The sequence below is a fragment of the Microcaecilia unicolor genome, chromosome 11, assembly GCF_901765095.1.
Source record: "Microcaecilia unicolor chromosome 11, aMicUni1.1, whole genome shotgun sequence".
Classification (NCBI taxonomy): Eukaryota; Metazoa; Chordata; class Amphibia; order Gymnophiona; family Siphonopidae; genus Microcaecilia; species Microcaecilia unicolor.
The window spans coordinates 63,455,472-63,481,178 of record NC_044041.1 but is presented as its reverse complement, the minus strand read 5'-3'; the positions used below and the strand labels follow the sequence as shown (position 1 = coordinate 63,481,178).

The 25,707-nt window shown below is 43.9% G+C and overlaps 2 protein-coding genes across 6 annotated transcripts in view; one reads left to right on the top strand and one right to left on the bottom strand.

Moving 5' to 3' along the window:
• The window catches only part of C11H12orf43 (chromosome 11 C12orf43 homolog), a 32,131-nt gene extending 29,620 nt beyond the window's left edge, over positions 1-2,511 (bottom strand). The window contains exon 1 of one of the 2 annotated variants that reach the window (XM_030217384.1): positions 2,317-2,511. In XM_030217384.1, the coding sequence (XP_030073244.1) occupies positions 2,317-2,404 (88 nt within the window). In that variant the 5' untranslated portion in view covers positions 2,405-2,511. The remainder of the gene's footprint in view (positions 1-2,316) is intronic. The other variant, XM_030217385.1, reaches the window with a different exon arrangement.
• Positions 2,463-25,707, top strand: part of RNF185 (ring finger protein 185) — a 37,341-nt gene continuing 14,096 nt past the window's right edge. The window contains exons 1-6 of one of the 4 annotated variants that reach the window (XM_030217387.1): positions 2,463-2,530; positions 12,897-13,114; positions 13,405-13,423; positions 13,566-13,678; positions 22,904-22,958; positions 24,218-24,335. In XM_030217387.1, the coding sequence (XP_030073247.1) occupies positions 12,945-13,114; positions 13,405-13,423; positions 13,566-13,678; positions 22,904-22,958; positions 24,218-24,335 (475 nt within the window). In that variant the 5' untranslated portion in view covers positions 2,463-2,530; positions 12,897-12,944. Of the gene's footprint in view, positions 2,531-2,608; positions 2,871-3,847; positions 3,880-12,896; positions 13,115-13,404; positions 13,424-13,565; positions 13,679-22,903; positions 22,959-24,217; positions 24,336-25,707 lie in introns of those variants that run through there. The other 3 variants (XM_030217388.1, XM_030217386.1, XM_030217389.1) reach the window with 3 other exon arrangements.

Here is a 25,707-nt window from a genome sequence, read left to right as displayed (position 1 = left end):
GGTTCAGGTGGCCGTGTAGGGTTGGGTGGTTGATTCTCACTGAGGCTATTTCCAGTTGAGGAAGTATGGATTCTGCTATTGTTGTGATGGTGAATTGGGAGTTATAGATTATGGCTATAACCATACTGGGTCAGATCAATGGTCCATCTAGCACAGTATCCTGTTTCCAAACAGTGGCCATGCCAGGTCACAAGTACCTGGCAGAAATCCATTAGCAACATTCCATGCTATCAATCCCAGGATAAGCAGCTGCCTCCCCATATCTATCTCAATAGCAAAGTATGGACGTTTCCATCAGGAACTTGCCCAAACCTTTTTTACACCCAGATACACGAACCGCTGTTACCACATCCTCCGGCAAAGAGTTCCAGAGCTTAACTATTTGTTGAGTGAAAAAATATTTTCTCCTATTTGTTTTAAAACTATTTCTGTGTAACTTCCTTGAGGGTCCCCTACTTTTTGTACTTTTGGAACGAGTAAAAAATTGATTTAATTCTACTCGTTCCACACCACTCAGGATTTTGTAGACCTCAATCATATCTCTCCTCATCCGTCTCTTTTCCAAGCTGAAGAGCCCTAACCTCTTTCGCCTTTCCTCATACAAGAAGAGTTCCACCCCCTTTATCATTTTGGTCACTCTTCCTTTTCAACCTTTTCTAATTCCGCTATATCTTTTATGAGACAAGGTGACCAGAACTGAACGCAATCTTCAAGGTACAGACGCACCATGGAGCGATTGGAAACTTTATCAAAAGCTTTCTGAAAATGTAGATACACTACATCAACCAGCTCAGCTTTGTCCACATATTTATTGCCTTCAAAAAAAAAATTTAAGCAAATTGGTGAGGAAAGACTTCCCTTGGCTGAACCCAAGCTAACTCTTTCCCATTAAACCACGTTTGTCTACATGTTCTGTAATTTTATTCTTTAAATTCTTTATAATAGTTTCCAATATTTTGCCAAGCATCGACGCCAGGCTTACCGGTCTGTAATTTCCCAGATCACCCCTAGAACCCTTTGTAAAAATCAGCGTCACATTGGCCACTCTCCAATCTTCAGGTACTATGTGGACGATTTTAATGACAGGTTATATATTACTAACAGCAGATCAGCAATTTCATGCCTGAGTTCTTTGAGTACCCTTTGATGTATGCCATCTGGTCCAGGAGATTTACTACTCTTTAATTTGTCAATTTGCCAAAGTACATCTTCCAGGTTCACTGAGATTTCATTCAGTTCCTCCGCATCACCCTTGAAAACTATTTCTGGTACAGACACTAGTGCTGTTTATGACTATACTGGCAGTGGTGCTTGAAGCTGGGGTCTAAATATGGTCTTCTTGGAAGGCCAGCAAATAAGGTAGTACGGTAATCTATATGGTGATCAGTGAGTACATGATTAACCAAGTGATGGAAACAATCATTAGGAATCTGATGTGTTGCATGGTATAGCTATGTTTTATGTATGTGTTCTTGACTTTATAACACACTTTGAAATAAATGAAAAATTAAACAACACTAAATGTAAAGGAATGCAAAAACAGGTGGGAAAAGCATGAGTCATGGAATTCTTTCCAACCCGTCTTTGCATGTGTGTGTTCATAAGTATTCAAGTGCCAGTACATGTATGTACATGCATAGTTTTCAGGGTGGACAGTTGCTGGGGATAGCTTTTGTGGGTGGGCAGTTACAAGGGATTAGTTTTTGAGGTGGTAGTTTGTGGGGGTCATTACATAAGGTATTTTTTTTTGGGGGGGGGCAGTTGCCAGGAGGTGGAATTTGCAATTAGGACAAATGTGGGTGGATAGTTTTTTTTTTTTTTGGGGGTGGGGGGGGGGGGGGTTGGTGTAGGGGAAAGTTGTGAGCAGAAAGGGACAGTTTGAAAGCAGGAATTCCCTAACTGCTAAGTTTTATGTTCCTATACTACAAAAGCTGTCCCAGAGAAATACATAGAACCATGTCTTTAATATTGGGGGCAGGAAGGCATATTTCTCTCAGCACCTTTGTATAATTCTGTCCAACGTCCATTGTTTGAAAATAATAAAAATATGTGACCCATTTTAAATGCCTTGCTGTTTAAAATGGACATAAACACCCGATTCTCTGAGATCCTGCGGGGTACTCGAGAATCCAGAGAGACCTAGCTATTATCAGTCAGGATGCTGAACCACCACGGCACATGGGAGTCTCAAAACTAAAGTCCCCGAACCCTAAACCCAAACCTTTTACAATCGAAACTAAGGCCACTGGATCCCCAATGCGCCCAACCTCTCTCATCGGGCACTTCATAATGCTTCCCCTATCATTGCTTCCTTACTCAAACTCCTTCGGCTCCCTGGCGGCTCCCATACCGCTTCTCGAAACGGGCCCAAATCTTCGCTACTCTCGGAGTCGGACGCCGCCATGAATAGTTATAGAAAAACGCCGCAGGCTAGAGCGTCTCTAGACCACAGAGTGAGTCTTTGCCGAACAGAGCGTCTATACACACTATCATTCCCGCGATGGAGGAACAGAGCACTTCATACCACTAGGTGAGAAAAAGAATGTAAGGAAACGTCACGAAGGAGCGTGCAAGAGAAAGAACCTTTGCGGTGCAGACAGTGCTCTCTTTCTTCTGGTTAGCTTGCGTGTGGTTTTATTTCTCCCTAAACCCAGAGTAAGAAGCGGAACGGGTTTGGGAGACTGTAAAGGAAATGGCTGATAGACTAGTAGTGTGTCGCTGCCGGAGACGGAAGTGAAAGGTTCTTGGACCGGTTAATGTTGTCGTGTATAATAAGAGGTCGTCGTTGTGTGGTGGTGGTGCGTATTTGAGAGTACTGGCTCAGAATTCTAGTAAAGGAGCTGTGATTCCTCGCTGAATATCGTCTGCAGGCAAGGAAAATAATTTTTGGCTCTTTTTGCCGCACAATACTGGCTCCTATTATCTCGTTTAGCATATCTCTCAGCTGAGCGTTATAAATTTGGATTTTGTATTTAATTACTTTGTCTTGCGAACCCAACCTCGACTGGTTATCCTGTTTAGTGGTCTGTTAAATAAAGTTGAAGTGTGAAAATGTGGCACTGGCCCAGAGGCCTAGATTTATTCAAGTGTGCTGATATGTGATAAATAAGACGAGTGTTAGCATGTGGGGTTACACCCTAGTAAATTTAGCTGTACACAGTACACCTGAACCAGAGGTAATGGAGACAGAAGTGATTTGCATCAGGGCCCAAAGAATATCAGTGGCAGAAGCTATACTATTATTTCCAATCTAATTTTGGTTTGGATCCTGTTTTTCTATGGGTAAAACTCATGCTTAACACACGTTACATAAAAAATGATAATATATATAATATAAAATACCTCATAGTGACAGATAACCATAAACAATACATAAAAAAAAAGGTATGGGATAAACACAAGGGTGGGATAAACAAAGGGTGTCTTCATTGCTGTACGGTGTGCAAAACTATCCCATTTGGAAGCATTGCCCAAGGGAATAGAATCAAAGTAAATAAAAAAAAATGTTTTTATTTAACTTAAAGCGGTACATCATACAGCATTGACAACTTAACTACTAAAAAAAAACCCAAAACCTCCCCCCCAAACAGTCAGCAATAGACATACTGCCATTCTTCAGTATGTGGCTCACTCAGAGCTAACTACCAACCCATCTCCCACAACTTGGTAACACCCCCCTCCCCTCCTCCTCATACATATGTGTACAGGGAAGCACCAGAGAGTATTAAGTGGAATCAGTGTGAGCCAGGGTATACCATTTAACCAAATCAAGTATGGAGACACCCACAAGTTCAGGTTACCTGGGATGATCTCTCTAGCCAACCTATGTAAGCTTTCCAAACTTTGTGAAACTGAGGAAGCCTATTTCTACAGCTAGCAGTGAGTTTAGACATCAAATATACAAAATTTACTTTGCACTGAACTTGAAGGAGAGAATATATGATGTGTGAATTGACTCCTCACCCGCAGTTCTGCAGGACCAAAATGCTGCAAGCAGCTAGCCATCATTGGTGGTACTTGAACCCCCAACATCTTAGACACCCATTCCATTATCCATCAAATCAAAGTAAATCTTAAATGACTTTCACACTTCATGAAAGGCATAGAGAGGTGTTACTTGCGTAGAGCAACATATACAACTTTAACCAAAGACAGACGAGTAGAGTAACCTCTATGGGGCAACAGATACATCACCAGTCACCTTCCTGAGCAGATGGACCATGCTGGTTTTTGTCTACTACTGTTTACTGTAACAGATAAAAATGATGAGGTCAGGTGGTATATTAAAGTCGTAAAAACATAAGAGTAGTCATACTGACTCAGACCAGTGGTCCATCTAGCCCAGTATCTTGCTTCCAATAGTGGCCAATCCAGGTCACATACCTGACAGAAACCCAATTAGTAGCAACTAACCAGTTTATTGAGGCATGAACTTTCAATGACCAGAGTCCACTTCATCAGCTTCATGAAAAGTTTAGGACAAGGGTACATATGTAGGAAGAGGAAGGGGGAAAGGAAGTGCTGCAAATACAAAGTACTGGAAAGTGCAGAATAGGGTGTGGAAGAGGAGAGATAACGACTGTGTAGTTAATGGATAGTTGTGGTGAGTGAGGGGGAACAAAGGATTACCTTAGAATAGCTAAGTCCCAGGAGGGGGTGGTCGGGGAAGGGTCTTGGCATATATATGTGTTTGTAGTGGTTATTGCGCTATTCTTTTTGCTGTTTGTATTATCTTTATGCACTAAACTGTTAAAAAATAGCTAGGTCTATTCACACTTCTAATGATTGATTGATTTATTTACAATTGCTATACCGCCATTAACTAACTCACAGATCATAGCGGTTTACATCAAGCTTATTGAAAGAGGTAAGTAACAAGAGAAAGGAACTACAATTTATTGATAGGAAAGAGGAATATTCATTCAAAATTCATTTATAAGAAGAGGTAAGAGAGAGGGCGGGAAAAACTTGAGATGGGGCAGAAGGCAAAAAAGGGGGAAAGGGATGGTGATAATTCACAGCTAACCATCTTAAGGTGGAGTCAAATGCTTGATGAAATAACCAGGTTTTCAAAGCAGATTTAAATGTGTTAAGAGATATGTCAGTGCAGAGTGGTAGGGGCATGGAGTTTCAGAGATAGGGAGTATTAAAATAGAAAGCACGATGCCTAGTATATTCCATCTGAGCAAATCTAGGACTAGGGAGACATAGCGGTGGTCATTTAGGGTCCGATGAAGTCTTGTTGGGGTACAGGGGATAGTAAGAACAGATCAGGAGGGAGGGAGGCCTATTTGGAAAGCTTTGAAAGCAAGAGTTTTGAAGATTAACCATTTCTCTGCTGGAAGCCAATGATCCTTGTGTAGTAACGGGGTGACATGATCAAATTTACATACATGACATAGTAGTTTGAAGGCTGTGTTTTGGAGAGATTGTAACTTTAAATTTGATTTTGAGCAACCCAGGTAGACTATGTTTAAATAGTCCAATCTGGTGATAAGAAGAGGCAGGATAAGAGAATGAAATGTTAACGTCTTTAAATATGATTTTGAGCAACACAGATATACTATGTTTAAATAGTCTAATCTGGTGACAAGAAGAGACAGGATAAGAGAACGAACGGTATCGTGATCAAAGTATATTCTAACAGATCACAGTTGATGAAAAGTATGAAAACCAGATTTACAAAGAGATTTGGGGGGAAAAGGAAAGTTTTTAGAGTTTAGTATGGTGCCTACATAGCGAAAGGAGTCTATAGGGGAAGCAGTTACCAAAGAGACTTAGGGAAATTCTGGGGATTGGAAGATCACCGGTAACCAGCAAACCACGTTTTTTTCTTTGTTTAGAACTAAACTATGATCACAGAGCCAATTTGATACTAGTGACAAGCAAGCTTGTAGGGGACCGATTGATGGCAAGAGTGGGTTAGTGGGGTAGATAAGAAGAATATTGTCAGCATAGAAGTAAATACCTGTAGACTGAAGGAAGGTAGAAAGGGGGCTGAGAAATAGATTAAAGAGGAGAGGGGATAGAATGGATCCCTTTGGGACCCCACATACTAGAGAGTGAGAGGAAGATGTAGAAGAGGAACCAAGAACCCTATAGGAGCAGTTAGATAAGAATGAAGAAAAGCAAGTGAGGACAGAGCTTGACATACTAATGGAGGCGAGGTGTGATAGCAGCAATGAGTGGTCAAATGCAGCGGAGAGATCAAGTGAAATAGCGAGAACTATATAGTGTCTGTCAAGATGGGAGTAAATTTCACTGAGCCAAGCAATAAGGACTGGGTTCTGTACTGGACTCTAAAGCCTGATTGTCGGGGATTGAAAGTGAGGGATTTTTCGACAGGAAGAAGCCTAAGTGTAAGCTGTCTTTTCTAGAACCTTTGAAAGAAAGCTTAAATTGGATATTTGGCAGTAGTGCACGGGAACTTGATATGGGATGTACAGTGGCAGATTTTCAGAGGGCTGGAACTTGACCAGATTTGAGTCTGTTTATGAGGGAAAGAATCTTAGGAAGATAGAGGTCTTTGCTTGGGTTGGGAGCATTTTTTAGATGGTTAGAAAAGTATTGTGTTTTGACTTTCCTAAGATAATAATTGCAGTTGCTAAGTACCTTAAAAAAGCAAGCTTATCTGGCAGTTTGATTTTGTTCAAAATTTCAAGTCCGTATCTTTGTTTGCATAGAAGTTGTTGCGGTCTGAATATTGGTCCCGATGAGTCGCAACCAGTTTTGATGCACACTTTGAGTCAACTTGTTTGACTGGATTTTGCATCCATAATATTAAAATGTATTTCATCGGAATTGGCATCAAAAACTGTACAGGATTTGAATTTTTTAGCCATTCTTATAAATGTGTTTGGATTTTATTAGACCCCCAAAAATGGCATTTTGGTAAATGTTGCGCGCTCATGGACTGACAACCTTTCAGAAAAGGGGGTCTAGATCTGCAACTATTGCAGTTAGAGACCTCAAATTTTGGGAAACTTCGTTTAACACCTGACTCGCACAACAGATAAAATTTGAACAAAATTGGATACATGATGGTGGGAAGGTTTAGACCACTTGGCATGGAATGATCTCCTAACTCCTCCGGCAACCCCACAAATCGCAAATTATTGCGCCGGGATCTATTCTCCAGGTCCTCGAGTTTCTCATTGTATGAGTCCAGCAACTTTTGTAGCTTGGCTTGCCCCTTCTCCACAGTAGTAAATCTGTCTTCCAAGTCCCCTGTGCGCTGCTGGAAGCCTGCCAAGTCTTGGCTTAATTATTCTACATTATTTTGGAGCTTAATTTTTTTATCCAAGATCGCCTCCATGGCACTAGTCACTTCATTTACAATCTCCGCTGCCCATGCGGATCCCACTGAAGAGTTTGCAGGACTAGCTGGGGCCGCCATCTTGTCTTCGAGCAGCCGATTCTTTTCTTTTTCTTTTCTCATGGATTTTGCTGCCATGGTTCTCTGTTGACCCCTCAGATGCAGGTCGCAAGCTGCTCCACTGATTCGCCGGTATTAAACCTGGTTAATTTGTCAATTTTGGAAGGGTTTTTACTCGGGATTTGTGAAGATGTGGCGGGAGCAGAGCAGTTAGCGATCGCTCCTGTGCATAGCGTCACATGACACCCCATGAAATTCTTGTAATCTGTCTACATTGCCTTTCCGTATGATCGATGTGCCTACGCCATTCTTCTTTGAATGAGTGAGATGTCAAAGGTTCTAAGACAGATCTGATGGCAGAGACTTTTGGCCTGCCTGAAGGTTGTGTGAGAGACTTGTGTACCTGTGGTAAATTGTATATGATGGGAATAACTGGTTTAGAAACAGTAAAGAAAAATTTTTTAAAGTCAAAATAACCAGCTTCAAAACCAGATTGGACTAAACAATCCACTGCATACTTATCTCCTTAGTTGGATCAGACTCCAATGGTTGATTAAAATTTGCCATTTGATAGCTGGTTTTCTATCTCTTGAATGTAATCAAGGGTGTTGAGAACAACAACCCTGTCTACCTTGTCTGCTGGCTTGATAACAATGTCTGAATTATCTTGGAATTCCTGTAGTGCTTTCTTCTCTTCTTTTTTTTTTTTTTTTTTTAGGCAAATTGTGAAACATGTGATTCTTCTTCTCCAATGTATTGATATCACATAATACACATTCGGAATAAGCTGCTATCAAAGGGTCCACAGGACCAGGGGGACCTGTTTTGATTTCTTTTTGACTAATGACATATCGATATGAGTTGAATGGTCCTGACTGTTGAAAAAAATGGACAATCTGCAATTTTCTCTTAAACTTAAAAAGGGCATATGTGAGTTTGGAAAGCAACATGAGGTTTTGTCATTACAAACTTGAGTCCTTTCTGTAATACAGAAATTTGTGACTCAATGAGAGTTATGTTGGACAGATTAATTATTGGGATCTCAAAGTTCGAGAGGGATAATCCCTGGAGTACAATGTCCTTCTACCTCAGCCCCTGTAGTTCATCTGGTTGTTTCTATAATATATAGTGAGGGGCATTTTCGATAAGACGTCTAAGTCCGACTTTTGACGTTTTGCAAAAAAACGTTCAAAATCTGAATAGCAAAGAAGGTCATTTTCAAACAAAAAAAACGTCTATCTTTTGTTCCCGAAAATAGAAGGTTTTGTGATTTGGACGTTTTAGTTTTTGGTCCATTTTTGAAAAAAAAAAAAACGTTCAAGTGCAAAACGCACAAAATCAAGCCATTGGGATGTAGGAGGAGCCAGCATTGTTAGTAGACTGGTCACCCTGACATCCCAAGACAGCGATAGGGCACACTAGGGGGCACTGCAGTGGACTTCATAAAATGCTCCCAGGTACACATCTGACCATTGCTCCCTTATCTTGTCTGCTGAGCCTCCCAAAACCCACTACCCCCAACTGTATACCAGTACCATAGCCTTACGGGTGAAGGGGGCACCTATATGTGGGTGCAGGGGGTTTCTGGTGAGTTTTGGCGGTCTCGCAGTTTCCTCCACAAGTGTAACAGGTGGGGGGGGGAGGTATGGGCTTGGGTCCACCTGTCTGCAGTGCACTGCACCCACCACTAGACTACTCCAGGGACCTGCATGCTGTTCTAATGGACCTGAGTATAACATCTGAGGCTGGCAAGTAATGTTTTTCATCACATTTTTGGGGGGGGGGGGGTGGGAGGAGGTTAGTGACCACTGGGGGGGAATAAGGGGAGGTCATCCCTGTTTCCCTCCAGTGGTCATCTGGTTATTTAGAGCACCTTTTTGTGCCTTATTCATTATAAAAATAGGTCTAGCACAAAATGTCTTAGTTTTAGTCCTGGACATTTTTGTTTTGTTCCATTATGGCTGAAAAACGTCTAAGTCTCAGGAACGCCCAAGTCCCGCCCTGAACATGCCCCGGATACGCCCCCTTGAAATTTGAACATACTTCTGATGGACTTCAAAGAAAAATGTCTAAAAACAGGTTTTGAAAATACTGATTTGGAGGTTTTTGTGAGAAAAACATCCAAATGCTGCTTTATGCCACTTTTTAGACGTTTTTCTATTTTGAAAATGAGCCCGATTGTGATGTGTATTCCTGTTCACAAATTTCTTCTCTCCCAAAGTCTGTCTAAAAATCATTCTCTTCAGCGTTAGCAGATGTATTTTTTGGTGTTGGATCAAAGGGAGATGAATAACTCCTTTGAGTCATTCCGTATATGTTTGTAGCTCCTTTCGGATGTCTCAGGTTTGACCTGACCAAAAAATTAGAGAACCAATCATTCGATTTATGAACAGTATCTAATCTAGATCTGCTGAACTGTGGATCTTTGAATTGGCGACTGGGCCTATATGAAAAAAAAAAAAAATCTTTATTCTGCCCGTAGGTATCTATTACCCCGTTTGTAATCGAGTTCATCCCTTTTATATTTCTCATGTTTAGTTTTTTTTTTTCTAATATCCCTGCAAAAATCCTCCATCCAGTATATATCTATCATAATTCTTGTCTATGCTCTTGAGAGTTTCTACCTTACTAATGATATCTTTTTTATAACATCTAATTTTTCTTTGGAAGTTTCAATAATTAATATCAGGTCAAGAGAGCAAAAGATTTATCATCTTTAAACATCTGTGGTTCTTTTTGAACACACAACCCTCTAGGGATGTGCTGAGCTCTACAGTATTGCAATAAAGTAACATAATGCAACCGAAATCTGACAGCATCCTTTTTCAAAGAAATAAATCTTGCCATACGTCATGTATATTATATTCCTCCTCCAAGTTGTTGAAGGGGGGGGGGGTTCCTGAAGTAAATGTTGAAGTCTATCTTCCTGGTAGCTGAGGATGTTTTCCCAGTTCTTGAAGGCCATCCCTCAGAGGAATATAGGAAACACAGGGGATGGTGTCCAAAGTACACTCTAAACAGAGCAAAAAAGCAAAGAGCACAAAGAACCTTCAAGAATGGGGGCAACAATACTTTATTTCAACAGACCCAACTCAATCCGTGTTTTGGCGAAATCTCCTGTGTCAGGGGTCTAGACAAGAGACATATCTTATTGTATATTGGTGTTTGTATATTTAATAATAAAGCTGAGCTAGATTAAAAATATTAAAAAATATATTATGAGTATCAATTAAATGAATAATCATAAAAATAAATGATAATAGTAAAATAAGTGGAAGCTGTATGCTGTTCATACCTGTTCAAATGGATCATATGGTTTTAAAAGAGGAAAAACCTTTTTTTAAGGTAAGAATCTGGCAAAAACAATGGTCAGTAAAAAATAAGTCAAGTAATATTGGGGAAAAACAAAGTATGTGAATATAATGAGGGTGTACTATGCTATTGTGTAAAGAACATATAGCTTAAAATAAAATTGAAACAATGTGTGGTGGTAGCAAATAAAGCAAAGAGAATATTAGGAATTATTAGGAACAGGTCTCCCACTTAGCCATCTCTCTCCTCTTCAATCTGTTCAAAATTCTGCTGCACGACTAATATTCCGCCAGGGTCGTTATGCTCATATTAGCCCTCTCCTCAAGTCACTTCACTGGCTTCCTATTCGTTTCCGCATACAGTTCAAACTCCTCTTATTGACCTATAAGTGCATTCATTCTGCAGCTCCTCAGTACCTCTCCACTCTCATCTCTCCCTACATTCCTTCCCGGGAACTCCGTTTACTGGGTAAATCTCTCTTATCTGCACCCTTCTACTCCACTGCTAACTCCAGACTCCGTTCCTTTTATCTTGCTGCACCATATGCCTGCAATAGACTTCTTGAGTCGGTATATCAAGCTCCATCTCTGACCGTCTTCAAATCTAAGCTAAAAGCCCACCTTTTTGATGCTGCTTTTAACTCCTAACCCTTGTTCACTTGTTCAGAACCCTTATTTTATCATCCTTACTTTAATATTCCCTTATCTCTTGTTTGTCCTAATTAGATTATAAGCTCTGTCGAGCAAGGACTGTCTGTTCATGTTCAAGTGTACAGCGCTGCGTACATCTAGTAGCGCTATAGAAATGATAAGTAGTAGTAGTAGAACAAAACAAAGAATATCATAATGCCTCTGTATTTCTCCATGGTGAGACCGCACCTTGAGTACGGTGTGTAATTGTGGGCACCACATCTCAAAAAATATATAGTGGAGCTAGAAAAGGTACAGAGAAGGGCGACCAAAATGATTTAAGGGGATGGAACAAGTCTCGTATGAGGAAAGGTTAAAGAGATTAGGGCTCTTCAGCTTGGAGAAGAGATGGCTGAGGTAGGATTTAACAGAGGTCTATAGAATCCTGAATGGAGTAGAATGGGTAAATGCAAATCGATTGTTTTACTTTTTCAAAAAGTACAGTGAGTAAGAGACACTCCATGAAGTTCCTAGATAGTACGTTTAAAACAAATCTTACTGCTTTTTGGGATGCTGCCTGGTACCTATGACCTGAATTGGAAATGGGATACTGGACTAGATGAACCCTTGATCTGACCCAGTACGGAAATCCTTATGTAGTACCAACATAATGGCAAGCCCTCACTATAAGCCATAATGTGGCTCTCTTCCCAGGCAGGACATGCATGAAATGAGCTTGACTTCTAACAGGATGCAAGTCTGAAAACAGGAAGCTCTGATTTTTGCCCACCAAGGCCCTCTGTGTGCTGATAGATGTAGGGAGTCCCTTCAGGGAGTCCATGGAACATGATGTAACAGAGTGAAAAGCTCAGAGTTATGAGAGTGTGCTCTCCCCTTCATACACAGTGCACCATTCTCGTTGTGCATGGTTAAGCCCACATCTGTCCTGCCCTCTCAAGCCCTGCCTTACTCTGCTGTTTTCTGACTTGTATTGGTAAGTGTGCAAAATGAAAATGTTTTGTTAAATATTTTAAGTTCTCAGCAAATCGTGCCTTCTTTATCCTTAGCTTTCTTTCCCTTCTCTCTGCCTGAATCATTCCTTTCCTGTCTTTAGCTTTCTCTCCCCCTCTCTGCCTGCCTATATACGGTCTCTCAGGCTTGTTTGCTCTTTTGGCCCCCTTCCCTTCTCTCTGTGTGCCAGTGGATTGTTGTTCTTTTCTTCTGTAGATGGGTGTTCGTGTTCAGTATCTGCATTAGTATCAGAGTGCCAGTGCTTTTTCTTAGGAAGCCAGTTCCAGCATACATTCCTTGTCCACCCTTTATCTCCTTTAGTCATCCTCAATCAGTTTAACAACAGTCCCTTCTCTGTCCAACTCCACCTCCCCCCCCCCCCACCCCGGTCTCTCTGTTAGGGTAGTATGGAAGGGATATGAGCAACCTGGCTAAAGCACATAGGGGAGGGGGAGGGGTGTTGTTCCTTTAGTTAAGTGTTTGCATCCCTGGTCCCCACTGGAAAATGTTATGTGGCCCAGTAGGTACATCAGCAAGTGCTGACCTTCACTGTCTCTAATCTCCTATAGGGACTTTAGTCTATTACGGCTCTCTGAATCTCTTCCTGATTCTGGACAATGGCAACTACGGGCCCAACAGCATCGAGCTCTGCTGAAAATTCCAGCCCTGGAGGGGCTAACAGCAATGGTTCTGGGGAGAGTTTCGGTCAGGATAGCACATTCGAATGTAACATTTGCTTGGATACAGCAAAGGATGCTGTGATTAGTCTTTGTGGGCATCTCTTCTGGTGAGTGTGTAAGTGTGTTTGTCTATTTGAGATTGTATGTGTAGCAGCGTGTGTCCTAGTCGGTGACCCTGCCTGGGAATTATATTTGGCTGTTCCAGCATGCTGCATTGCCTCTCAGTGTTTTGCATATTCTTACTTTTCTTGCTCGTGTGTGTAAGGGAAGAAGGAATATGGGCTGAGAATGCCTATCACGGCACCACATGTGGCTGTATTTCTATTGTATTTTATTGAAAAGGCTCTAATATCTTTCTCTCCCCATCTTTTGCTGCCGTCTCCTGGAATGTTTGCAGCTGGCCATGTTTACACCAGGTGAGATGTGCATTTTACTTCAGATACTCATACCAGCATGTGGTATCTCTTTTTTTCCTCCTCATTTCCCTGTTGTGCATGCTGTCAAGCCCCTGTTTCCCTGCAATAAGCTTTGGCTAATATTTTCTTTTCACCATTTCAGTGGTTGGAGACGAGACCAAATCGACAGGTGTGCCCTGTGTGTAAAGCAGGCATCAGCCGTGAGAAGGTGATCCCTCTCTATGGTAGAGGAAGCACTGGACAGCAAGACCCCAGGTAAGGGCAGAATCACGGTATTGAATTATCTGTGGGAGACACCCATTCCCTTATCACTAGGGCATTAATAATTTGAGGATCTATTGCACTACCATATTGTACCAGACAGTCAGCTACATTTCCTCTTTACAGCTGTTAGAGACCAGTGAGGGGATTCTTAGGAGAATGTTGTCTGAGCAGATCTTCTGATACAAAGCAAGCCCTATGTCCCATATGTAAAGGTAATTAAAGAGAGAACACTTAGGAGAGTATACTTACTTATTTATTTATTTTAGCGCATTTATATCCCACATTTTCCCACAAGCGCAGGCACAATGTGGCTTACAACAGTGCATGAAACAATACAATAGGAAAGGTAAAACATAGGATGACAGAATAGACAGAGAAAACATTGAAGGGGTAAAATGTTCGGCAGGAGCCAGTGGATCAGAGTCCCCCTGCCAACCAACAGCTGGAGAGTCAAATGGCCGGGCTCGGTAGGGAGTAGGCTTTTGAAAATAGGAACGTCTTTAGAAACATTTTGAAGAGTCAATGGTCGGGTATCCCCTTTAATTGCTTTGGCAGGTCTGTCAGATAAAAGGTAAATCCCTTAACCTATATGAAAATGTAATTGGTGATGTGACTCTTAGGAGAGTGTCATTTATTTATTTATTTATTTATTGCATTTGTATCCCACATTTTCCCACCTATTTGCAGGCTCAATGTGGCTTACAGAGACCTGTTATGGCATCGCCATTCCAGGATATCAGATACAATTAGTGATGTGAAAAAGATTAAGGATGGGAAAAAGAAACGATCTAGGCAGATATAGAAGGAGACTTTCATAACTGGAGTGAATTGGCGGGGTGATCTAGTTGGGCTATGGGTTTTCTTTGTAGGCTTATGTGTATTTCTTATATGCAAGGCCGATAGCGTGTCCAATATAAAAAAAATAGCTGGTGAGGTGAATCCTAGGAGAGTGATACAAGGCAGGCCACTTGTCCCATATGTAAAGGTAACTAAAGAGGGGACGCTTAGGAGAGCGTACTTGTGCAGGTCTGTCAGATACAAGGTAAATCCTATGACCTGTATGAAAATGTAACTGGTGGTGTGAGTCAAGACGAGTGTATCGTCAGATACAAGGCAGATCTCATGTCCCATATATAAAGGTAACTCATAGCAGAGCATCCTTGTGCAAATCTTCATTTGATTTATTAATTTGTATTTATGTACATACCAAAGTGTCGCGTTCTCGAGGGCCTTTGCATTCTGTCGCGTTCTCGAGGGCCTTGGCATTCTGTCAGGTCCTCGAGGCAGGACTGGAGTTCGTGAGCCCTTGGGCCACTGCCGAGGAGCGGCAGCGGCAGGCAAGACCACCTCTGGACTGGAAACACAGAAGAGCAGTACTGGAACTCTGGACTGGAGTAGTACAAGGCAGGCAACTAGAACAGACGAAACAGGAACAGCTTCACCTGCACTTAGCCACCGTTCCTCCAGAGTTGAGCTCCGAAGTGCAGGTGGCCGGCAGGACTTGCAGGATAAGGCAGGAACTGAAGATCCAGAGGACCCACCCTGGGTCTGGGAAAACATGAGGGAGACCAGACTAGGAACTAAACACAGACAGTGTGCTGCTGCACAGCTACTAGCAAGACCCAGAAGACAGACCAAGGAAAACAAGGCGTACAGAAGCCTAGCAGGAGCAAGGACTGGGGCAGCATACACACTAGGCAGAACGGGGATCCAGGAATACCCACAGGGTAAACCCTCTAGCTAGGTGGAGAGAGGATACAGGAATAACCACCCAGGAAATACTACTACTACTTAACATTTCTAGAGCGCTACTAGGGTTACGCAGCGCTGTACAATTTAACAAAGAGAGACAGTCCCTGCTCAAAGAGCTTACAATCTAATAGACAAGTGAACGGTCGGTCCGATAGGGGCAGTCAAATTGGGGCAGTCTGGATTCACTGAACGGTAAGGGTTAGGTGCCGAAATACACACTAGCTAGACAGATACAGGATTCAGGATATACAAGCAGGGTAGGCACACAGGCTAGGCAAGGCAGGACTTAGGGTAAAGAGAGCAAACCAGGAATAACAGGCCAAGGTTCTTGGGCAGGCAGCAGAGCAAACAGAGAAAACATGGACAGCGACTTCACCCCAAACACAGGGTAAGCCGGAACAGAGGCTTCACCCCAAACACAGGGTAAGCCAGGAACAGAGGCTTCACCCCAAACACAGGGTAAGCCGGAATAGAGGCTTCACCCCAAACACAGGGTAAGCCAGGAACAGAGGCTTCACCCCAAACACAGGGTAAGCCAGGAAGGACCCGCAGTCCACAGACACACAGTGGCAGGGAGGAACCCCCCACAGGAAGGCAACAGACACAGAACTAATGCCAAGGCCCAGAATGCTAGCACAGCACTTCCTTATGAAGGCTCTCACTGATGAGGTCACCAGCAGCAGGACAGAAGCAGGAAGACCTTGACCCCAAAGAGAGGCTTGACACACATAGGAAGTGAGCCCACAGGAAAGACAAGCAGGAGCCATCTTGGAAGCTGGCATAGAGCCGGTGGCAGCCATCTTAGATGCTGGCTCCCTAGAGAGGCATAGCCCACACAGGTGAGGTCTAGTGAAGCAATCAGGTTCATGCTGGAAGCAGCCAGCACACCAGGACAGAGACAAGACTAACACAAACACAGAGAGAAGCCAACACAGCCGCTGGCCCCCAGAAATGAGGTAAGTCTGAGGGTGGTCACGGCCACCGACGTGACACAAAAACCTTTTCACTCAAAGCAAATCGTAAAAGATTTCCATTTTGCCCCACAGATAAATCCAAAGACTTGTGGGTTGTGTCCCTGTACCAGCAGGTGGAGATAGAGAGAACTCCGAGGTTTTCTATATGTGGTCATTTGCAGCCAGCTTAACCTCAATATTCTCCAGTGGCATAGATATGGGTGGGCACAGACCCACCCAATCTTGGCTCGGGCCCACCCAGCTTCAGCCCCATACTGCTCTCTTCCCCCCTCTCCTCCGTGGCGTCTTGGCATCTGCACTTCGGTCTCTGAACCCTTTCCCTCCACGGTGTCGGTACAGGTGTTCTCTGCACCTGCAATGATTCATGCTTGTGCCAGCCCAGCAGGCTTCCATCTGCCGTGATACGTTCTACCAGACAGGAAGCAGGCAGTGACGTTAGTGAGGGTGGGATATGGCAGATAGAAGCCTGCGGGGCTGGCGCAAGCAGAGAGAATGAATCGATACAGGCGCCAAGGACACCTGGAAGGAGTTCAGAGACAGGAACACAGATGACGGGACACTGCAGAGGAGAAGGGAGCTGATGTGGGGTAGGTGAAAAAAAACCCTCTTATGTTCTTAAAAAATATCTCCAGGAGGATGTTTGTGGTGTGTGGTTGGGGGAGGGGAAATGTGTGCCTAGAAGGGCCCATCCAATTTACCTCTGAGCCCATCCAAAATACCGACTGGCTATGCCTCTGGTATTCTATTTCAGCAGGTGAAGGGTCATACCCGTGCAGCATCTGGCTCCTGTCCCATTCTTTCAGCTGCTGTTGAACCTGATTTGGGGCTGAGGCTACCTTTGGGGACATACCTGGTGGTGCCAGGTCCTTCCACCTACTGCCCCCCCCCTTTCTCTATGGGCCATGTGGCTTTGGGTCTGCTTGCTCCAGCTTCTCTCCTGCCTCTTCTGCTTCTCAGGTACAAAAAAAAAAAAAAAACAGAGTTAGCTGTAAAGCGTGGTTTTAAAATTAAAAACAAAAACAACCTCAGGAGCACTGGGTCGAGAGCGAATCAGCACCATGTGGGGGGCTCATTTTTAGCCTGCCGGTTGAGGAGGCAGCATGTAGGTGCTGTCGGAATCAGCGAAGCGTTGCTCCCGGTGTGGGGGCCGGAGTGCAGTGTCTGGGAGTTGTGATGCTTGTGTGCAGGGGTTGTAGCGTCTGGATCCCACCATGAGAACGGCGATGGCAGAAAGGGCTGAGTCGCCCGAGTCTATTTTGGTGGGAACTCCAGCCATAGCATGCCCCTGTAGGAGCCATCTTTTCCCCTCTCAACCATGTGGTTTTCACTGCAGCAGCAGGAACGCAGCTGGGGCAGTTTCTCGAGTCAGGTCTGGCATAGTCGGGAGCTTCGGGGGATGGGACAGAGATTGCTGCAGCCAATGCTGCTCCATTTTCCCCAGAGTTTGTGCTTTTAATGCGCAAAGCGTTTACTGAAGCACACAGGAGAACCTCAGGTCTCTTCCATGTTACCATGCTCCCAGGGATCACTGGCCATCCCCCCTCCGCTGTTGCCCAGGAGGCCACGGGTGTAGGCCCCGCTGGCCATAGACAGCCCTCTAATACAGAGGAGAGGGCCACCTGTTGAGGGACTCCCTTCAAGCACCCTGTGATGCACCTGAGGAGGGAGATTTACTGCCAGAAGAGGGGGATGACCCCACAGCGGTACGCCTATTCTGAAAGGAAGAGTTGCCCTCCCTCATTGTGCAGGCACTGGAGGTGTTGAGCATTTCCCTCCTGGACTAAGCCCCCGCATCGTCTTCAACTCCTTCCATTATGTCAGGAACCAAGAGTCATTCAAAGTCCTTCCATATTCATGAGGCCATGAAGGTCCTCATTTTGGCACAGTGGGATGCGCCGGATGCCGTCCTTTGGGTGGCGCGGGCTATGGTGTGCCTTTACTCCTGTGTTCGGAGGACTTGGAATCCCTATGGATGCCGACTCCTTGATTACAGCGGTCACAAAAAAGACCACTTTGCCAGTGGAAGGGGGACAGCTCTTAAGGGACCCACAGGATCGTAAGCTGGAGTCTTCCCTTAAAAAGGTATTTCAGGTGGTGACCTTATGCCTACAGTAATCGGTATGTAGGTCCTATGTAGCACATGCTTGTCTCTCATGGGTTTAGAGGGCATCCTCTGCAGACGAGCTTGTTGATTCCCTGCCGGCCTTGGAATTGGGCCTGCTGGACCTGCTTTACGATATTCGGGTGTTGACCAAGGAGATTTTCCTAGCGGTGATGGCTCATAGGTGGATTTGGTTGAGACATTGGACAGCAGATGTAGCCTCCAAGTCTCATTTGGCTCGGTTGCCTTTTCGAGGTAAGCTCCTCTTTGGGAAGACCTGGAGAAGATTGTTAAGGCTCTGGGGGACTCCAAAGGCCAGCGTCTGCCTGAGGATAGGAGTAGGGTGAGCTTCTGCTTGGGGCCACCCCACTCCTATTTCAGGGAAGCCAAGCGTTATAGACCCGGTAGATCAGAAACGTTTCAGAGGCCTCGTTTCCAACAGAAACAGCTGCCCTTTCGGGGTGACCGATGCCCCGTAGTTTCTGCCCCCTGGGGGCAACCAGCCACCAGAGGTGCCCAGTGATGGGGCCCTGGTCCATACCCTGCTGGTCATCGGGGGATGGCTGTCTCAGTTATGAGGGGAGTGGGCTAAGGTTACTTCAGACGAATGGGTCTTGGATGTCATCCGGGATGGCTACAAGCTCAAGTTCGCCCAGCCTTTAGCAGGTTTTTTTTCGGAGTCACCTTGCAAGGCCGCAGAGGCTGGCCAAGGACGTTACTCCATTTACTTTGTGGTGCCCAAGAAGGGCGTGTTCCTCCGCCCTGTGCTTGACCTCAAGTTTATAAACAAGGCACTGAGAGTGCGACACTTTCATATGTAGACCTTACATTTTGTCATCGCTGCCGTTCAGCCAGGAGAGTTATTAACGGCTCTCGACCTCAAAGTGGCCTATTTGCACATTCTCATCTGGCCCTCTCACCAGCGTTTTCTATGCTTTGTGGTGTTGGGTCAGCATTTTCAATTCCAAGCCATGCCCTTTGGACTGGCAACAGTGCCACACATCTTCTCCAAGATCATGGTGGTCATGGTGTCATTCTTGCAGAAACAGGGCATTCAGGTGCATCTGTATTTGGACAGCTAGTTGATTGTCATGTGAGGATAGCTTGCACGCGACCGACAAGGTGGTCAGTTTGCTGCAATCCCTTGGCTGGGTAGTCAATATAAAGAAATGCCACCTGACTCTGTTGCACTCACTGAAATACCAGGGGGTACTTTTCGACACTCAGGTGGGCAGGGTGTACCTGCTGGACACCCACAGCCTGCGCCTAGAGGGGCAGATAACCAACATGCTGCAAACCCCTGCCCCCAGGGTATGGGAGTATGTTCAGGTGTTGGGATTGATGGCAGCAACGTTGGAGGTGGTGCCATGGTCCAGGAGCCATATGCAGCCCCTGCAATTGTCCCTGCTCAGCTGTTGGTCTCCTCTGGCAGAGGATTACATGGTTCAGATTCCTTGTCTCCATGCGCACGGTTTGCCATGTGTTAGTGGTTGCTCCCAGAAAATCTGCAGAAGGGGATGCCTCTGGCAGCGCCTGAATGGATCATGGTGACCATAGATGCCAGCCTGTCCGACTGGGGGGGGGGGGGGGGCTCTCTGTCTCAGAAGGACAGCCCAGGGAACGTAGTCTCTGGTGGAGTCAGTGTGGACAATCAACCGTCTGGGATTGCGAGCAATTCGCCTGGCTCTGTGGGACTTCAAGCCTCTCATTCAAGGACAGTCAGTACGTGCAGGCAGACTTCCTCAGCCGGAACCATTTGGACCTGGAGGAATGGGAACTTTCTCACAAGTGTTCAATCAGATCACGGCGCACTGGGGGGCTCCAGTGATGGATCTGATGGTGCATAAACTATAGAATGTATTGAGCGGTGCTTTTCAGTTTTTGTTCTGGACAGGTTCCTTCGTTTGGTCTGTTAAAAAAAAAAAACATACATACAAAATATAGGTGTCTGTGTCCTTACCATAATGTTTTGGTTCAGCTTGGAGAGGCAGGAGAGTGATCTTTTTGTGGATGTGATTTTCTGTGCCCTTCTTTGGTATCATTCATACTGAGGTTAACCTGGCTGCACATAACCACATATAGCAAGCCTCGTAGTTCTCTCTATCTCCACCTGCTGGTAGAGGGATATAACCCACAAGTCTCTGGACTGATCTGTTGGAACTAATGGAAAGAAAATTATCAGGCAAGGACTAATTTTACCTTCAAAAACAACAACAAAAAATCTCAACAGTAATAACAAGCAGATCATTTTATACCAGAGTGCAGTTTAATAAAAGTTAAATCTGCAAGCAAACAAAAAGTATAATACATTAAACTCCCAAAGTATAACTGTAGTGGTATAAAGCCACATTACCTTCTCCAACAGGTCAAACAATCCTCAGTAGAGCTCTACCTATAATATAAGCTAACAGACAAGACTTATAAAACTTAAAATCTCATAATGTAGCTATCTGTGTATGTTCTTGATATGCTGCCATCCTATATAATAATTCTCACCTCCAACAGGATGTGCTTGGGACTGTGCCTGCTGGAAGTGGTCTGCTAGGCAGGCACGCACTGACCTCAGTGACATCAGTGACAGACAATTTGGCAAAGCAAAACAATCTGAGTGCTGGCCATTAGGACACAGGGTTGATAGAGTTTTAAAAGACTGAAGGAACCGAAAGTGTTAAATGGGGGGAGGGGGGGTTCTGAACGACTGAAAGACATGAACATTTGGGTAAGGAAAACAATCTGAATGCTGGCCATTAGGACACAGGGTAGATAGGAGAGTTTTAAAAGACTGAAGGAAACGAAAGTGTTAAACTGGAGAAGGGGTGGGGGGAGTTGTGAATGACTGAAAGACATGCAAATTTGGGACAGGAAAACAATCTGTGCTGGCCATTAGCACACAGGGTACATAGGAGAGTTTTAAAAGACTGAAGGAACCAAAAGTGTTCGGGGGGGGGGGGGGGGGGCAAGTTCTGAATGAATGAAAGAAATGAAAATTTACGAGAGGAACACAATCTGAATGCCGGGCATTTGTACACAGGGTAGATAGGACACTTTTTTTAAAAAATGAAGGACGTGAAAGTATTACATCTTGGGGGAGGGGTGAGGAGGAAAGCGGTGGGGTATCCGGATACTGGGCGTTAGGGCCACGGGGGTACATAGACTTTTGAAAGCCTTAAGGAACCCAAAGTGTGGGAAGGAGGAGGAAAAGGAGGGGAGGGAACGGGGTGAGGGGCATTAGGAACAGGGGAGGGGGCCCTGTCACACACTCTCATTCTCACACACACACTGTCACACGGACAGTCTCACTCTGTCACACATTCACTCTGGCTCTCTCTCTCAAACATACACACTCCCAGGAAAACCTTGCTAGCGCCCGTTTCATTCGTTCCAGAAACGGGCCTTTTTTTACTAGTTTGAATATAAATGTGACATAACAAACACAAGCAGCCTTGTCTTAAAGTATTTTCTAATGTACAAATAGCTCTTCCATTCCATAATCTGGAAGGCCCCAGAAAAAGGTCTCTGTAGCTGTAGTCAATCTAATCTTTAAGGCAAGAGGGTAAAGCAGGACCTTGAACTGTACTCTAATACCACATGTACAAGCTGTTGCATTGTACATAATTTGAAATCTGACTGTGAGGAACAGGCATCATATTTGAAAAGTTTTGTTAGCTACTAGTGAAATTGGACACCCATTAAAAACCCTTAGTCTAAATGAGTATCAACTTACCAACAGAAAGCTGCAGTAACCAACTCTGGATTAAACCTTAGCAGATCTGAGTAGCCAAACTTCTGTGTCATCTGGGTTGATTCTAACATGTTCTGATGTATATCATTTATCATATCAGAGAGATAAGTATTCAGTGTCTGGAGTTCTGTTGGTTGAGTCTCTGGTAGAATAATCAGGACAGAGTAAATAGAACCCCTCAGCTCATGTTTAAGAGGTTTAAAGAAAGTGGAGTGTCCTGGAGAGCATCATAAGCTAGAGACTATTTGGAAGATAGCATTTCAGTAGTTTGTACTTTTTGAGACCTATTTGAAAGAAAGAGTGGCAGACTGGTTTGCTTCACATCTCAGATACCAGTTGCAAGTAAAATTTCATGGCTGAGAGACAGAACCCGATACAGAGTAGACCCCATGTCTCACATATAAAAGTGACTAGTGAGGAGGCTCAAGGGGGAGAGTGCCCTGTGCAGATCCTGTGTCCTGTATGTAAAGGTAACTGGGGACTCCTAGGAGAGTGTTCCCTGTATAGATCTTTTCATATAAGCCAGCTGAATGCATCAAAATAACAGTGACTAGTGAAGTAGTTTCCAGCTTCATGTTCTATTCCTGGCATGTTCAGAGACCTCTATAAAGATACTGGATTTGCACATCTCTTACTTCTCTCTGCAGAGAGAAAACTCCCCCTCGACCTCAAGGTCAGAGACCAGAGCCAGAGAACAGAGGGGTAAGTATAACTGGATTTTTAGAATAAAGAAGGGGGCTGGAATGAGAGCTGCAGTCACCTGATGAAAGAGTTGCATTTTGTACTGTAATTCAGCTGGGACCTAATTGCAGCAGCTCTGAGATTGGTGATTAAGAAATGTTTCTGTTCTTGGCCTAACTCTTTCCTTAACAATTACCTTCTTACCTAAATCAGTGCTTTTCCTTTCCCTTTCAAAGTCCACCTTTTCAAAGATAGGAATTAGGGTGTCTTGTTTAATTCCCCTGAGAAAACTGAATAGTGTGTTCCCCTCTTCCCAGTAGCAGTGCCTCCATCGCCCTGCAGAGACAGTCTTAGTCCCCTTTCAGGCTCTGCTGTCTTTAATCTGCCTGAGAGTGCACAAGAGGAGGGCTCCTTTTTTTACCTGTTTCAGAGCCTCCTTTATCTCGCTGTCAGGGACAGACTTGGGTCTTTTACCAAGGCGCGTTCACATTTTTGGCGCGCGCTAAAATTGTAGGCATGCTAAACATTAGAGACACCAGTGCTTTCCTATGGGCATCTCTAACATTTAGCGCGCGCATTAAAAACATGAGCACGCTTTAGTTAAAAACGCCCTTGGTCTCCTTTCACCCTGTGCTCTCTTCAGAGTAAAAGCTTTCCTAGAACAGTGATTATATAGTTTCTGCTTCACAGATCTTACAGAAGCAGAATTTATTTATTTGTTTTAAGTTATAGTTAATGAAATATACAGTTTTTTTGTTCCTCCAGTTCCTTTGGACTTCCAGTTTATTCAGAAAAGGGCTAGGATATGGTGCTAGGAGCCCAACCAGGTCCCACCTCGTGGACCAGCCCAGCAAACTGTAAATGGTGCAGGATTCCATTCAAAAAGAAATTCTATTAAATTTGTTTTGTTAGCATAAGCTTTAAAACTAGCTTATACCTGTAGAAATTCCACAGAGGCCTTATGTTGCCTGCCCTCATCCTCTCCCCAGTATGTCAAGTCTTCATGGCAGGATATGTATGTGTACTTCACTAGGGATTACACATGTAAGTGGGAGGTAGGTGGGGAGGTCTGCATGTTGTGGTGTGTGTTTGAGAGTCAAAGTTGCACACACAGGCGGAGAGCAGTTGTGTATATGCAGAGAAACTCTGCGTATTATGCATATGTATAGATGTATATTTGGAACTTATGTGTGTCAAAATTCTCGCTAAAATGTCTTCTGGAAGGTTCCAAGCTCTCTTCTCTCTGCCTGCTCCTTTGCATTTCTTACCTATCTTCACAGGGTTTCCAAGGCTTTGGTTTTGGAGATGGAGGTTTTCAGATGTCTTTTGGAATTGGTGCATTCCCTTTTGGTATCTTTGCTACGGCGTTTAACATAAATGATGGACGACCTCCTCCAGGTATGGATAATTAAAGCACTTTCTCAATCTGTTACAGTCTAGCTACTCTCAGGTAGTGTCATCCTCAGCATTAATTCAAATTCAGTTGAACTCAGAGTTACTGGCTGTGAGGAAGGGTCATTTGGTTCCTTATAATCACAATCTGCACCTGTTTTATAGAGATGGCACCTTCTACCCTCAATATAAACAAGAAAAAGCAACACTGGGCCTTCAAGAAAGAAACAATGGCAGTCCTTTATTGTGAAAAAGACCCGACACGGGCCGTGTTTCGGCACACATGCGCCTGCCTCAGGGGTCTGACATAAAAACACAAAGATAATTATGAATACACATTTCACAAAAATTAACATCCATATCATAAAGTAACAATTAAAATGCAAAAACATAAAAATAATAAGATATACAATATTAAAATATTAAAAATAAATGTATGAGGATCAAAATCTTGTCAGTGATAACCCAAAGTGTTTAAAATAAAATAACTAAAATAAACTTCCATGAACCATTATGTACAATCATATACACATTAATAACACCATTTACAAAATCATAGAATGAAAATAATGTGATATATTAACCTATTGTGATATGATTCACTCTGTAAATATTATAGTATCATGAGTGTTATGGCAAATTGTATTTGTGAGTTGTGAGCAAGCAGTACTCAATATATATCTGCATAAAGAAAAGGGGGGAATGGCTTGCCAAAGTGTGTCTTCACAATATATGAGCAGGAATGTTCAGACAGTCTGAGTAAATTGCCTAATGTGAAACAGGAAGGTGTGTTTAATTATCCATTGAATACTTAAGAAAAAGAGCTCACCTCTCTGTGGTCCATTATAAACGATTGGGCATAGTTCCTTTAATAGTATTGGCTGGCTTTTTTTTTCTATTTTGTAATCCACTTTGAACCCTTTTGGGGATTTGGCAGATTATAAATTGGCTAGATTAGATTAGGTTAGATCAGCAGAGACTTCAGTGGAGTGAGCTTCCTCCCAGCAATGTCCTGTAAATATCAGCTGAGATATCAGCAAAGTGATCTTCCTCCCATTAGTACTCTCTGAGTGTCAGCAGAGGCTTCAGCAGGATGAGCTTCCTCCCATTAGTGCACAGAGAGTGTCAGCTGAGGCTTCAGCAGGGTGAGCTCCTCTTGGCTGTGTCCTTTGAGCGTTGGCTGAGGCTTCAGCGGACTGAGCTGCTTCCCAGCTGTGTCCTGTGAGCATCAGTTGAGGCTTTAGCGGGCTGAGCTGCCTTCCGGCTGTGTCCTGTGAGTGTCAGCTGAGGCTTCAGCATGCTGAGCTGCCTCCTGGCTGTGTCCTGTGAGTGTCCGCTGAGAACCAGGTATGTGGGGTATGATCTCAGCCTCTCAAGT